The following is a 14699-nucleotide window of genomic DNA, read 5'->3' on the forward strand; positions in this document are numbered from 1 at the left end:
CCGAGCTCACAACGAACTAGCTATGCTACTTTGGGTCAAAGTTTCCTCAACTATAAAATGAGGTGAACGATGGTACCTACCTGCACAGAATAGTGTTGTGTTGTGTTGAGGACTGCTGGTGCTTGGTGAAGAGTCAATGATGGTAATATTGCTATTATTGTGAATATAGGATATTTATAAAGCACTGGCTTTTACACAAGAATCAGGTCAGACCTGAAAAGGTCCTTTTGATCAGATGGCCCAACCTTGGCATTTTATGGATGGGGGAGGGCAGAAACGAGTTCTAAAGAGGACAGAAAACCAAAGGGAGGTGGGGCCTAGACTTGGTCTCTCGGTCTAGCCCAGGGCTTTCTCCACCACATTAGTTTTCTCCCATCTGGAAGTATCTGACTTTTAACTTGCAAATTTCTCGGTGTCTCAGGGAAAAAAAATAGAGGATTTTCCAAGTCTACATGCTAATCTCTAGAATGCAACAAAACCAGATGGATTTTGATGGGTATATCTGACAGCAGCAGGATCTGATGCCAGCAATAAAAGGGATGCAAGTGCATTCGTTATATAAAGGTACACAAGGGCATCCCCAGTAAGACAAAGCAGATACACTTTCTGTTATTTTAAATCAGTTGTTTTATTACAATGCGCACTGACACACAATTAGAGAAGGAATGTCCTGACATTTTCTGAGCATTTCACGGAAAGCAAATGTAACCATCCAGGCAGTCGAGTCAGCCACATCTTTTCCAAACACAAAGCAAACACTTTTTTATATGAGAACTCAAGAAAGGAAAGTTTTCTTATTCTCATCTACACAACCTAGGCATCAGAAAATAGTTATGATGAAGTGGGCTAAGAAAGGAAGTGTTTCCTTCATGACACCTCAAATCCTGTCTCAAGATTTCACCCGCCTAACTTCCTTAGATGACTTTTTATGATACTGCAGATGGTAATGCATCCAGGGGCTAAATGGGATCTACTCATTATACTTCACTACAATGGAAAGGAAGAGATAAATTAAGGAAATTAAGGCCTGGAGAATGCACAAAGGCAAGGAAAAAAAAATATCTGGGTGCATTAAAAATGAGATGCTCTTTTCACGTAACTCATTTAAAAGGTTACAATTACCATAAACATTTTAACTCCATTAAAGATCTCTGACAAAGGTTTGCTCTTACATCTGCAAAAGGCTTCTGCCTTTATACAGACTCAGAAGAAAGCAACGCACTGTGTGAAAAGAGCCACTGATCCTGGTGAGGCAGGCGTCCGACCATTTCGAGTTGCAGAGCTGGTTTTTTAGATCCACTTTGCATAAGACACCATGAAACCTTGACCAGTTTCCATCTCTCAATAGTCACTGGGGCAATCGGATGTTTCAATCCCTGTAGCACTTGAATGCACAAAAGCAGCACTCTAGGAAAGGAATTCTCCAATGCCTTTTGAATAAATTCATTATATGTTACATAACTTGGGAACAATAAAGAAAGAAGCTCAAGCACAACTCTAATATTTCATACAGAAAAGCGCTACGGGAGAAAACTATTTAAAAACATTAAAACTTGGGTGAATATAAATACATTTTTGGTTACTCTGTGCTATTTCATATAGAAATCCTATCAGATATTTGTCTACCTGGTGACTCGTTTGGATGCTCATGTTTCACTGCATTAGTAGAAGAATATACACTGTTGCATATACTCACATATATATGCATAGACATATAAAATTCAGATCATGAAAAGTTTGTTTTAAATACACAGACTTAAAACTTGCACCTCTAAAAATAAATACATTTGCCTCTAGTAGGCTAATTCTCAGAGTTCCTTCACAAATGAATCAAAACACGGTTTCTCAACAATGGCATAAGACCAATTAGCCACTCTTTAAATCCATTATCTATCAGTCAACGTTAAAATTCAGACGTACAACAGACATAGCACTCCCAGAATAGAGTATGATAGAATTCTGGCTTTGAAAATAAATGTCTTGGCTTCCTTGATGTTTGGTTCCTACAGATGTCTAGTCTTTGCCTCTGCATTTATCTAGCAGTGGGAGAGCATTTTCCAGTGACAGCATTCTCTTCCGTTGACATTACCTTCTAATCAAAGGAGTCTGCTGGCATTTCCTTTGTTGTTTTGTGCAAGGGAACTAATACAACATTGTTTGTGTTTGATATCACTCCCATAATCACAGTGAGTTGTGTGTTTTAAAGCAATTTACGATGTGCTGATACCACTGAGGTAAAGCAGAAGGAGCCTTGGCATTAAAGAAAGAAAGAAAAACAGAACACACAGGTCGGGTGGTATATCTCTTAGTTCTATGAAGTGATTCAAGACCACTGCCAGAGTGGACACGCTGGATATCTGATCCTGCAGTTCAAAGAACAGAAACAGATGGAAAGACTCAATATACTTCTTGTGGAAAGGATGAGAGTCACAAAAACGCAGCTTTACTTTTTTACTTTTACATTTCCGAAACAATTTCTTAAAATGATATAAGCCAGACCAAGTTGTTTGATATAGTACACCATTTAACAACCTTGTCATTTGTTTTTGAATATAAGAATTTCAGAAATGTAGGAAATCCATGATAAATGATAGCAAGAATGTATAATGCCATTGCCTAAATTTTTTAAAAGGAAAATTTTCCATAGTTGAAATACAACTTCTAAAAAATACAGTGTTCTATGTGCTCACAGTTCCAGATTGCTAACTTTATAAATTAAAGCGAAAGTTATCCATATATATAAACAAGGCCTCTTTTTCATTGATTTTGATCTGGTTTAAACCTTTGGATATTTCAATCTTCATATTCCACAAGGTAAGGCTGAGTTTATCAGATATAAATAAAATGTTTAAGTCCATGGTGTACTGTAGCACTGAGGAAACAAATGCATCAAATATTTACAGGCTGGCTACAATACTTTCCTTTAAAAAAAAAAAAAAAGTCAAAGTCAAATGTGTATTAACATCAAGCCATACTCTTTGAATTTCTCTGGCTGCAAAAAAACGGGGCAACAGCATTTTTTCTCACTCGTGTTTCCTCTCAATCCGAAGTCGGAGGCAGGGCTTAGGTCAAAGGGCGAGGTCTTTTGGGAGGTGGTGGGGGCATCAGCTCTGCATCCGGGTCCGGATGATGCTTTCGTTTCTGTCCTTGAGAAGCTGCCACACACCTGTCGATGAACTCAAACAGCATCTCCTTGGTGACGGGGTTTGAGATGCTGTTACACACAGCTGTGGACAAAGGGAGACACGCGCCTCACGTGAGGGTCCGAGAAGGCAGCCGACTCACCCCGGGGAGATGAGGACAACAGGCTACACACTTTCATCTTATCCACCGTGGGTGATTCACTCGGTTTTTCCACTGTGCCCCTCCCTCCCCTACCCCGCAATGAGTGCGGTTCTGCTGGCTACTCTTTACTATTAATTCTAGACCAAAACTTCAAGTGTTTGGGTTTAAGCATGCCTTCACTATGGTTTTCTATCCCTCCAGTTTCTGTAGGGTGTTATTAACCTAGTAGAGGGCATCACGCTCTGGTCCATATTTAAGCACAGTTTCTAAAGAAGCTGGGCTGGCCCCCCTGCTCCTCTTCTCAGAGAGAAGGGCGCACTGACGCATTAACACTCCACCAGCCGCCGTTCCCACTGACTGAAAGGAGAGGCTTTACTGTACCTGGCAGAGCGTGTGATTTTTCATTTCAGTAACTCTTTTGAAGTAAGATATTATAACAAAATCACTAATAAATAAAACATCTTTTCTTAGATGATCAAAACTGTATTCACCCACTTGGTTTTAGAAAGAAAGACACTGGCTTAATTACTCCTCTTTTGAAATTAACTCATCTTGTCTAAACACAGATGTAAGTTCCAACAAGAATGTTTGAATGTATGATAGGAACTCCCCCTCAACCCGCCCCGACCCCAACCATGCTTCTGGCTGCAGCATGCAAAAGTTCCTGGGTAAGGGATGGAACCCAAGCCACAGCAGCGACCAGCTGCAGTGACATTGGATGCTTAACCCGCTGCACCACAAGGGAACTCCCAATAGTAACTTTTAAGCTGCAAGACTCAAAATGGCAATTTCTATATTTTCTCATAAGTCTATCATCTGCTCAACATCATCACGTCCCGAGAACTAAAAGTACATAATCCTATTAACCTTCACTCTTGGTTTCTGTTAGGTTTTTTCCCCCAATTCCACTAAAAATGCTACCAGTAGTCATTTACCTCATAGACCTAATTAATACGTGTTGTTCCTCATGAAAGAAATGTACTACTGTGAATTCCCAGAGCATTCAGACTGTACCCAGAGCACACCCTGAAGGAGAGCCATGCCAGGTTTTAGGGTTTGGGTGGTTTTTTTTTTTTCCTCCTAAGGTTTTCATTGACTTTGCTCTCCATTGTTTGCAAAGCTATTTTAGGAGCTGGAAATTACATTTTCCCCTGCTAATTTTGTCTCTTACCATCTGGCAAACGATGGTTTTTAGAGTTTTGAATAGATTTGCAATTATCGTGGCTTTTGTTATAGTTGTTGTTCAACAAATTCAACTTGTCCACAACCCACTCTCTTGCCCTTTAAACTCCTCTCCTGGGCCTGGGGCCCCGGGCCCACAGGTTGAAGAAGGACTGCAGCCACATAGGGCACAGACCTGCATGGGCCCTCGTCCAGCCAGCAGGGACTGGGGTCTGGATGGCTCTGCCCCACAAGCCGAACCACTTCTGTGTGACAACACATTTTGGTTCTGACACCTTAACTTTTTTTTTTTTTTTTCTTCGATGTAACATCCATTGGGAGCTTGTCATACTCACCCATGGCAGTGTTGTAGGCATTAGGAAAACTTTTGTCTGTTCTCTGTCTCATAAAGACCCAGCTGTTGTTCTCGAATTTGCATTCTATAATTTTGTTGTCATACTGTTTTAGCTCTTTTGTCACCTGTTTTAAAAGAGAATTGAGGAAAATATTTAAATCGTTTGACAGGCTTCTTGCTTCCACTACGTGACAGACGCATTAGGGAATGCCAAAAACACCTCAGTGCCTCTTCCCGCTGAGCTCTTTGTCATCTGAAGTGTCTCATCAAGCCCAAGGGTGCGCCGTGCACTCCCTTGTATACATGCTCATTAATCTGACATCTTATAAATAGTCGTGAAAACGGCTGTCAATATATAGCAATTAAAAGAACCCAAGCAGAAGCCAGCCTCTTCTGGGCCAAATGCAAATATGTTACCATAGGGACCAAAGCCTCCAATATTGTCTGGGTCCCTCTGGCTTTCAGAGATTGAGCATGCTGCAGAGGCTTCCACAAGTTTCTGGAAGGTCACGCCACTTAACTCCTAGGTCAGAACCTAAGAAGTCCCCCAAACTAGTTAAAAGAAAAAGTTACATATGTAAAGAGTAAACATTAGCATCAAATTCCGGTAATGTGCATCCTAAATATTGTGCTTTTTAAAGCAGTGATAGTGAACCAAAAAAAATCTGATCTTTAGGCTATTCGCCCTTTCCATCTCCAAACCTGACTGGACTATACTTGCATTTTCAACAGATCTGAGAGGACCTAGACCTGTCCCTAAAAGTGATGTTCTACTTAGCAAAGTTGCTAAATTTATTCTCAAATATTCATTTTTCTAGTCCCAATTCCATTCCCTCCCTTCCTAGGGCTCTGCCTCCTTCTTTTTGATACATTATCTATTTCCAGTGTTAGATGAAGCTACTTTTGATACTGGTTGGTAGGTTTTTTGGCTGCTTCACCTCAGATGATTGAATATGGATTACAACTTACTCTATCAAAGCTTACAAGTATCCATGGTAACTATAGAGCCTTTTAAAAGATATTTCATCAGGCTGTGAGGATGGTTTTCATAAATAAGAACCTAAGCTTATCTCTGCAGTTTTCAAATCAAATGCCGGTCATGGTAATATTTTAATTCTGTCCTCATCTTTCATAGCTAACAACTTTTCCTCACAATATGGTAGATTGCAATCAGTTAACTTCATTAGCATTATTTGAAATGCTCTCATTTTTCTACCCACATATTCACTACCACCTAGAACTATGAAGGGAAGCAAATTTTTAAAAGATGCTTTCAATTCACAGATTAGGCAGAGTATGTCTTCATAAAAACTTTCAAATTGTATTTCTCTTTCCTTAATGAGTATTATACTTGATTGGTCTACATTTGCATTTTCAACAAATCTGAGAAGACAAATACATTCAGTGTACTGGAACCAGACTTGGCCCCAAAAGTGTGGTTCTGCTTAGAAAAGTTGCTAAGTTTATTCTCAAATATTCAATATTCTAGTCTCAACCCCCCTCCCTCCCTTCCTAGGGCTCTATCTCCTTTTATTCTTGATACATTATCTATTTCCGGTGTTAGGCAACTCATTCAGGTAAGGCAATACTATAAGAAGGGTCTAACAGACATAAATTTCGAAATTTTTCAGATTCTCCATTTCCTAATTTCTAAAATGGGCAAAGGGGTTTCTAATTCACTGGGACACTGGAGCAATAATAAATGAAAGTGCCTGGCATTTAGGAGTCAACTAGTAAAATTCTTACCTGCATGTAAAATTCTTAACTGAATATAAAATTAGGAAATGAAACACTGCTTATTTTTTAGAAGAAGTTTACGAGTAAATTAAATAAAGAAACCAAGATGACATGGAAAGGTACACGTCAAAAATACCTGTCAAGAAAATACATCATACAGAGTTACAAGAATGCCCTGCCATCAACAAGGTGCAGTCTGTGTTTTCACCAACTTGCAATCATAGGACATCTTTATCATACAGGTTATCATTCTTGTGTTCCTAGTGTCAGAATTGCTATATGTTGTGTTTTGCTCACTCTGATGACAGCAATTAGGCAGTATTATTAAGTAGCTGTGAATCCACTTGGGCATGCATTAACAGTCTGGGAAACAGAGCTTTCCAGAGAATGCATGCACCTGCCATTATGCCAACCTAAACATATATCCATGTTTAAGAACAGTACATTGTTCTTCACTGATCACACCAGTTATATTCTCAAGATAGAAACGCTGCAAGGTACTCATTTGGTTAGGTAATAAAACACATTTAACTGATAGAAACAATACCTCTCCTGTGTGTACACACTAAAGACAGTTTTCACTAATGGCCAGACCAAGAGAATGGTTGGTGGGAAGGAGTTTTAGTATCCAAATTCTAATTTGTTACCATGACAATAATCATCCTCAGCCAATCACATATTATTATTTATTAAAACAGGATCTGGTTAGGCCTTTTATAATCAGCTCTGTTATCCTAGTTTGAGTTAATGAGAACTTGAAAGTAATAAGAATAAAATATTTATAAATCAGGATTTCACATCTGTACCCATAATTACATTGGATTAATGAGATTTTTACCATTTTTGAAAAGAAAAAGATATTGCATTTTTTATAGAAGAAAATTTTCTTCATGTATCCATCTTATTGAGTACTATAGTTTTTATACCATTTGAATCTACCAGTAACATGAGGTTAAGATACAGTCAGATGAAACCACATCTAGTACCTCTGAAGATTGTAGTTTATCAGGTCAATGAAAATACCTGGAATAAAGGGCCCAAGACAGAGGCAGGCAGCACGACGGTTGTTCCTCTCTGCACTTTTTTAATAGAACCATTTCTGTAACTTAAATTTTGGACACACTACCAAGTCGCCAAAGTTAAACCATCAGTGCTGGATGAACCAAGCTGCACAGAGCAGGAAAGATGCATTTCGATCTCCAGCCTCGCGGCACAAGCCTCTAGAATTTACTGTCCCTGCTTTGTGAGAGCTGTTCTGTTATCAAGAGCTCATCTTTCTTACACAGAGAGACTGTACAAGATGTGGGGAGGAGGACGATTTCTCTGAACTAATTTGCTTGAGAGATACTTTAAAGTAACTAATATTCTTAGACTGAAAAAGACACCGGTAAGCTGGTGTTTTGTTTTGTTTTTTGTTTGTTTTACTTTAAATCTTGAGATAATTTTAGATCTACAGAAAAGCTGGAAAGATACGCAGAGAGTTCCAGTCTTCCCATCACCCAACTTCCTCTAATGGTCATATTTTTGCATAACACAGTAGATTTGTCAACTCTGAGAAATTAATGTTGGTACAACACAATCAGCTGAACTACAAAGGCTTTATTCAGACCTCATCAGTTTTTCCACTTATGTCTTTATCTGCTCTGGGATCCAATCTAGGAAACTGCATTGTACTTAGTTGTCACATGTGCTTCGTCTCTTCTGATCTATGACAGTTTCTCAGGCTTTCCCTGACATTCCTAAAGAGTGCTAGTCAGATATTCCGCAGAATGTTCCTCAATTTGGGACTTTCTGATGTCTTCTCGTGATTAGACTGTGATTATGAACTTGGGGACAGAATGCCAGAGAGATGAAGTGCCTTTTTTACTATGAAATATCTGGAGGGTAGAGAAGATCAATGTGACTTCTTACTGGTGGTGTAAACCCTGATCACTCGGGCAAAGACAGTATCCGCCAGCTTTCTCTGCTCTAACGCTGCTGTTTCTTCCCTGTTCACATGTTATTAGTTATGGGTTACTATGCCCAGCCCAGCTCAAGGACAAGGGAATTAAGCCACTTCCTGGAAGGATGGGTATCAAAGAATTTGTGGACTTTTACTAAAACTACCGCTGAAATCAATACATTTCCTGGGAGAGATACTTTGAGGCTATGCAAAATATCCCCTTTTCTTCTTAAAAATTTCGCTCATTAATTTTGGCATTCATCCGTGAATCCTGCCTGCAGCAATTATTACTGTGGTATTCTAATGGAATTTTCTATTTTTCCATCCTTTCTACATTTATTATCTGGACTTCTTCTGTAAGGAAGATTTATCCCTTTTCCCTCGTTTATTTGCTTATTTGTATCAATAAGAACTCGTGGATATTTATTTTATTCATTGGCTTATAATAAAATACTGCTGTCATTTATTTTCTTGCTCAAATAATTCCAGTTTTAGCCACCAGGAACTCTCTCAGCTTGGCGCCTGTGTCCCTTTAACTAACTTGCTTCCACTTTTACTTATTTGCTTATTTACTTTTAGCATTTAATTCCTGGCAACACAAGACACTACTCCAGGCTCACCTTGTGTTTTCTCTGCTTCAGCCCTAGAGTACGCCATTGGGTCCTCTACCAGGATTTTATATGAAAAAAATTACTGTTCAACACTCCAGGCTATGTGAAGAAAGTATTAATACACACCACTTGTTATAGTCAGAATTTAAACACTATTATTGAGACAAAGAGAGAGGGTGGGAGAAGGAGAGAGAGAAAAAGAGTAACGATGAGACTCTAAATATGAATATATGTACATACTTAGAAGTTTCTACCTCATCTTTTGTGAATTGCTGCTATCTGGAGCTAAACTAAGGTGACCATTTTTTTCTTTTCTGAGCTTATAGTACTGCTCAAGCTCTAACTCCGTGGTGTAACAGAAGGTGAACTGTTAAAACATATTTCAAGCAGACAAACTCAAACAAAAACCTTATTTTCATGTAAGCAACTTCAATGTCTAGCACTTATGAATGAGAGCAGAGAAAATAAAACAACAAATAAATCAGAAATGAAATGGAATTATAAAAGTTTTCCTTGTGGCGTGAGAATAATACAAACAGCTTACTCTGAATTATTAGACAATTTTTTAGAACTACTACCTGATAGTAAGGCCTTGATATATTGCTTTTAGAAAGTGTATCCATTTACTGGAAGAAATAAAACACCCTTCAGAAGTTTCTTTCTTTTTTTTTTTCTTTTTTTCCTTTTTTTTTGGCTGTGCCCATGGCATACAAAAGTTTCCAGGCCAGGGATGAAATCCATGCCACAGCAGTGACCAGAGCCAAAGCAGTGACAACACTGGATCTTTAAACCACTGAGCCACTAGGGAACTCCAGGTTACCCTTTTTAAAAATGCCCTCGACTTAACCACTTAAAAAAAACCACTGCTAAAATCCATTTGTTTGTACTTTTATAATGAAGAACCACTGTATAAATAACACACCTCACACTTGCTGGGTTGTCAGAAGCACAGAAACAGCAAGTCTCTCACCTGAATGGTGGGGTCTCCAAGCCCTCGGATCCAGAGTTCAACTAGTGAAAGGAGCCAATAAAAAGAAGGCAGCTAGAACTCTGTTTTATTTATCTCAAAGGTCATTACAGATGAGTCACAACTCCAGGGTACGGAATCCCCACTAAACTACAGAGTATTACCTTTTCATCAAACCAGAGTTAGGTACAGTTACTATTCAAAATACAATAAAACTTCACATGAAATAACTGGGCAGGTGAGACAACAGCACGTTGGCAGTAGTTACTGGTAGATGGTGGAGTGAGGAAAAGACTTATTTTCTCCTCTGTGTTTTGCTGTATTTTGCAAACTTTCTATATAAACATGCTTTACTTTCATTCTAATAATAAAAAATTTCTAAAATAAACTGTTTCATGAAAGATGATAAACATGAGACTGGTGTTTTATGAAGAGGTATAAAAAAATAAGAAGAGATAAACATTTAAACAGAAACAAAAAGTCTTAGAAGAAGAGTTCCACAGTTGCCGATCTGCAGTGAGGCACCCCAGGGCGCTAAGAAGAGCAAGCTCACGGAGGCACCGTGGGGGACTTTACTTTTCTAGGGAAACACTGTGGCCTGTGTTGGACATCACACAAACTACTAGCTGGTGGGAGTCCATAGCTTCAATATGAGTCCTCTGGGTAACATATCTTTGCAAAGTCGAGTATTCATTGGTTACTGGTATTGATAAAAAGCAAGTATCACAAAAATCAATGTGGAAAGTAAATGAGGCTGGTGCTATATAATCTGATTCCAAGATTTAAGAAGTTCTGCAGTAAACACAGGTTATGCTCTTAGGACATAAATAACTTCTCCACTGTGTCCTGTTGATGGCTGGTTGAGTAAAGTAAGCTGGTACTGTCTCTGAGAAGCCTTGTTCTGCCTCCTTTCTCCTTTCCACCCTTTCTTTCTTCCTCCCCAAATGACTCAAAAGGTTTTGGGGCTTAATCCTCAGCTTTTCATCTAAATAAATGTAATGCATTTGTGCTCTCTATGTCTGGGTCCTACGATGGAGGGGACGCCACTCCTAGTCTTTGCTATTGTGGTTTATTTAACACTTTTAATAGGCAGTATTTCCTCCTCTAGACAGTGAAGAACAAGTAGAGGAAAGAAAGGGAAATATAAAGGAAGATTTCTTGGTGCCCACCCTCCTTAACTGGCAATGTCAACCATTTCTAGAACTGCATGTTTCATCTTCATATAAAAAATATTAATAGCTTATTTACTGAGCACTTAGTATGTGTCAGGCATTATAAATTCATGACATAGACATAATCTCATTTAGTCTGTACCGCGATCTCAGGAGGCAGGAATTATATCACTGTCCTTCGGTAGGCAGAGAGAATAAAGCTTGGTGTAAACATCTTACCCAATGTCACAGACCTAGAAAACCGAACAGCCAAGTCTCAAACATAGGCCTCTGTGTCTACTGTCACAACGCCATGTCTATCCCACCAGCTATTACAGAGCATGGCGCTCTATGGGCAATAAATGTAGAAAGAAATAAGTTGGTTGAAATTGGGTACAGAAACTTCTGCACATATAAGTGTAAAAAGGCAGTGATAATGTGGAGTTCCTGCTGTGGTGCAGTGGGGTAAAGGATTTGGCAAAGGTCACAGCTGCAGCTTGGTTTCAAGACCTGGTCCAGGAACTTCCATATGCCATGAGTGTGGCCATGAAAAAAAGAGTCAGTGATATGAAAACACAGACACTGGACCTAACTTGGCAATAACACTGAGTGTAGACGTATCCTTTCTGTTATTTGACAAATGTTACTGAGCAGCCACGGGCCAGGCTTGGGGTGGTGGACAGGTGATACAGACACAGTCCCTGCTTTCTGAAATGTAAAGTCCAGTAACAGTCAAGAAAAGAGTTACAAATTATGATAATGGCTATGAAGGAAACAGAAAATCTAATAGAGACTAATGCAGGGAGAAAGATACCTGGTTTTAGGCTGGGTGGTCTGAGGAGATGACAACTAAGTTGAGATAGGATAAGAAGCCAGCCTTTAGAAAGAAGGGAGGGTAGGGGGAAGGAGAGAAAGAAGTGGGAATGGGCAGAGGAAGGAGAGAGAAACTCAATCCACTCAGTGATTAAAAGTGTGTCCAAGCCCTGAGGTGAAAAGATCTTAAGATCTTGGCATGTTGAAAGGACTGAAAATAAAGAATGTTCTCTACAAGCCTTTTAAGGGGGTCCCATATAAGACTGACACATTCCTCTTACATATATTCTCTTTTATACCATAGAGTCCAGTACCTATTGCACATCTTTATTTTAATGTCCCATAGACTTCTCAAGCCCAACATGTTCAAAACTTAACACTTCATCTTCTTCCAAATCTATTCTTTTTTTTTTAGGGCTGCACCTGCAGCATATGGAGGTTCCCAGCCTAGGGGTCAAATCAGAGCTGCAGCTGCCGGCCTACATCACAGCCACAGCAATGCAGGATCTGAGCCATGTCTTTGACCTATGCTGCAGCTCACAGCAATGCCCTGATCATTAACCCACTGAGCAAGGCCAGGGAATCTGCATCCTTATGGATACCAGTCAGGTTCATTGCTGCTGAGCCACAATGGGAAATCATAAATCTATTTTTTTCTGTCTCAATAAATGGTTGGCTCCAATCACTTAGTTCCTCCTGTCAGCAGCTTTAGTGTCCTCCTGTTCCCTCTCCCTTTTATTTTCCCTCAGTTTAATGCATTACCAATTCTTATCTCCAGAACACATTCTGAGTATTTTCTTCTCTCTTATTACTGTCATCACAGCCCAAGCCCTTAGTGTCTCTCAGATTCTTGCAACGGCTCCCACACTGGTTTCTTCTACATTTCCCCCATTCAACCATTTCTCTACAGTGCAGCTAGATTGGTCTTTGAAAAATATAAATCCAATCAAATTATTCCTGTGCTTAAAAGAAAAACAAATAAAAGACACATGGTTTGGAAAGGGAAAAATAAGACTGCCTCTATTCACTGAAGACATGATCATTTACATAGACTGAATCTACAAAGATGCTCCTAGAACTAATAATTAAGTCTAACAAGCTTGCAGAATGCAAGGTTAAAATACTAAGACCAATTGTATTTCTATATATTAGCAAAGACTGGTTGGAAATTTAAAATTTAAGAAGTATCACACAGTAAAATTCAAAAATATGCAACAGATATATTAAAAAAACATACAGAATCTGTATGCAGACAAATACAAAACACCAATGAAAGAAAGATATCAAAGAGGACCTAAATAAATGGAAAGATGTACCATGCTCATGAATTGGAAGATTCAATATTGTTAAGATGTTAATTCTACAGATTCAACATAATCATAAGCAAAAAGTTGGGATTTATGTTTTATTTATGTTTTAATAGATAGACAACCTGATTCTAATATTTATATGGAAATCCCAAGATATCAGAACAGCCAAAACAAACAAACAAACAAAAAAGGTTGAAGAACTGGCACTAACTGATTTCAAGGCTTGGCGTAAAGTTTCAGTAATTAAGACAGTATTGTATTGGTGAGCAGAGAGACACAGAGATCAGTGGAACAGAAGAGACAGCCCAGAAAGTAAATCCACAGTTATAAGGTCAACTGATATTTGATATAGGTACAAAGGCAATACAATAGAGAAAGAATAGTCTTTTCCTCAAAAGGGGCTGGAACAATTGGATATTCCCATGCAAACTGATGGACTTCAACCCCTATCTTTCACCTTACACAAAATTTGCTCAAAACAGAAAATACAACTAAAACTATAAAATTCTGCTCTGCTCTGAAGATACTGTTAAAAGAATGAAGAGACAAGACACAGATTAGTATAAAATATCTGCAAATAACATCTAACAAAAGACTTGTACCCAGAATACACATAGAACTCTTACTAAAACTCAATAACAAGAAAACAACACAATTAAAACATGGGCAAACAATCTGAACAGACACTTCCCCAAAGAAGGTATATAAGCTTTGCCATGAAATAAGCACATGAAAATATGCTGAACACATCCTTAGTCATAAGGAAAATGCAAATTAAAATCAGTGCAATATGACTATGCACCTATTAGCATGTCTAAAATAAAAAAATACTGACAATAGGAGTTCTCATTGCGGCATAGCGGAAGCAAATCCGACAAGTGTCCATGTGGGTTCAATCCCTGGCCTCGTGCAGTGGGTCATGGATCTGGCATTGCTGTGAGCTGTGGTGTAGGTCACAGACACGGCTCAGATGCCAAATTGCTGTGTCTGTGGCTGTGGCCAGCAGCTACAGCTCCGATTCAACCCTAGCCTGGGAACGTCCATATGCTGTGGGTGCACCCCTAAAAAGCTAAAAAAGAAAAAAACAAACCAAAAAAACCCAAAAAACCCTGACAATATTAAGTGCTGATATCAATGCCAAGCAACTCAACTCTATAATATACATTGCTGGTGGGAATAATAGCATAACCACTTTGGAAGGCAGTTTAGCAGTTTCTTTATAAAGTTAAACATACATTTACCAAAGAGCCAGCAACCCCACTCCTAAGTATTTACCATAAGTAAATGAAAACATGTTTGCATAAAAACCTGAATATAAGTGTTTGCAGTAGTTCTACTCACAATCACCCCAAACTGGAAACGACACA

At 38.8% G+C, this 14699-nt stretch overlaps 1 protein-coding gene across 7 annotated transcripts in view; it reads right to left on the reverse strand.

The window, feature by feature from the left end:
• Positions 1–609: 609 nt before the first annotated feature.
• The window catches only part of RNGTT (RNA guanylyltransferase and 5'-phosphatase), a 210225-nt gene continuing 196135 nt past the window's right edge, over positions 610–14699 (reverse strand). For 4 of the 7 annotated variants that reach the window (XR_014805724.1, XR_014805727.1, XM_084959933.1 and 1 more), the window contains 2 exons: positions 4803–4926; positions 610–3227 (listed from right to left, as the gene is read on the reverse strand). Coding sequence is in view for 4 of the 7 variants with exons in the window: in XM_084959933.1 (XP_084816059.1) it covers positions 3064–3227; positions 4803–4926 (288 nt within the window). In the remaining 3 variants the exon portion in view is untranslated. The remainder of the gene's footprint in view (positions 3228–4802; positions 4927–14699) is intronic. The other 3 variants (XR_014805729.1, XM_084959940.1, XM_021089934.2) reach the window with 1 other exon arrangement.

This window comes from Sus scrofa, chromosome 1, assembly GCF_054392235.1.
Source record: "Sus scrofa isolate SSC_HxYL_T2T_F1_AM1 chromosome 1, Sscrofa_HxYL_maternal_Yorkshire_Landrace_v2.0, whole genome shotgun sequence".
Classification (NCBI taxonomy): domain Eukaryota; kingdom Metazoa; phylum Chordata; class Mammalia; order Artiodactyla; family Suidae; genus Sus; species Sus scrofa.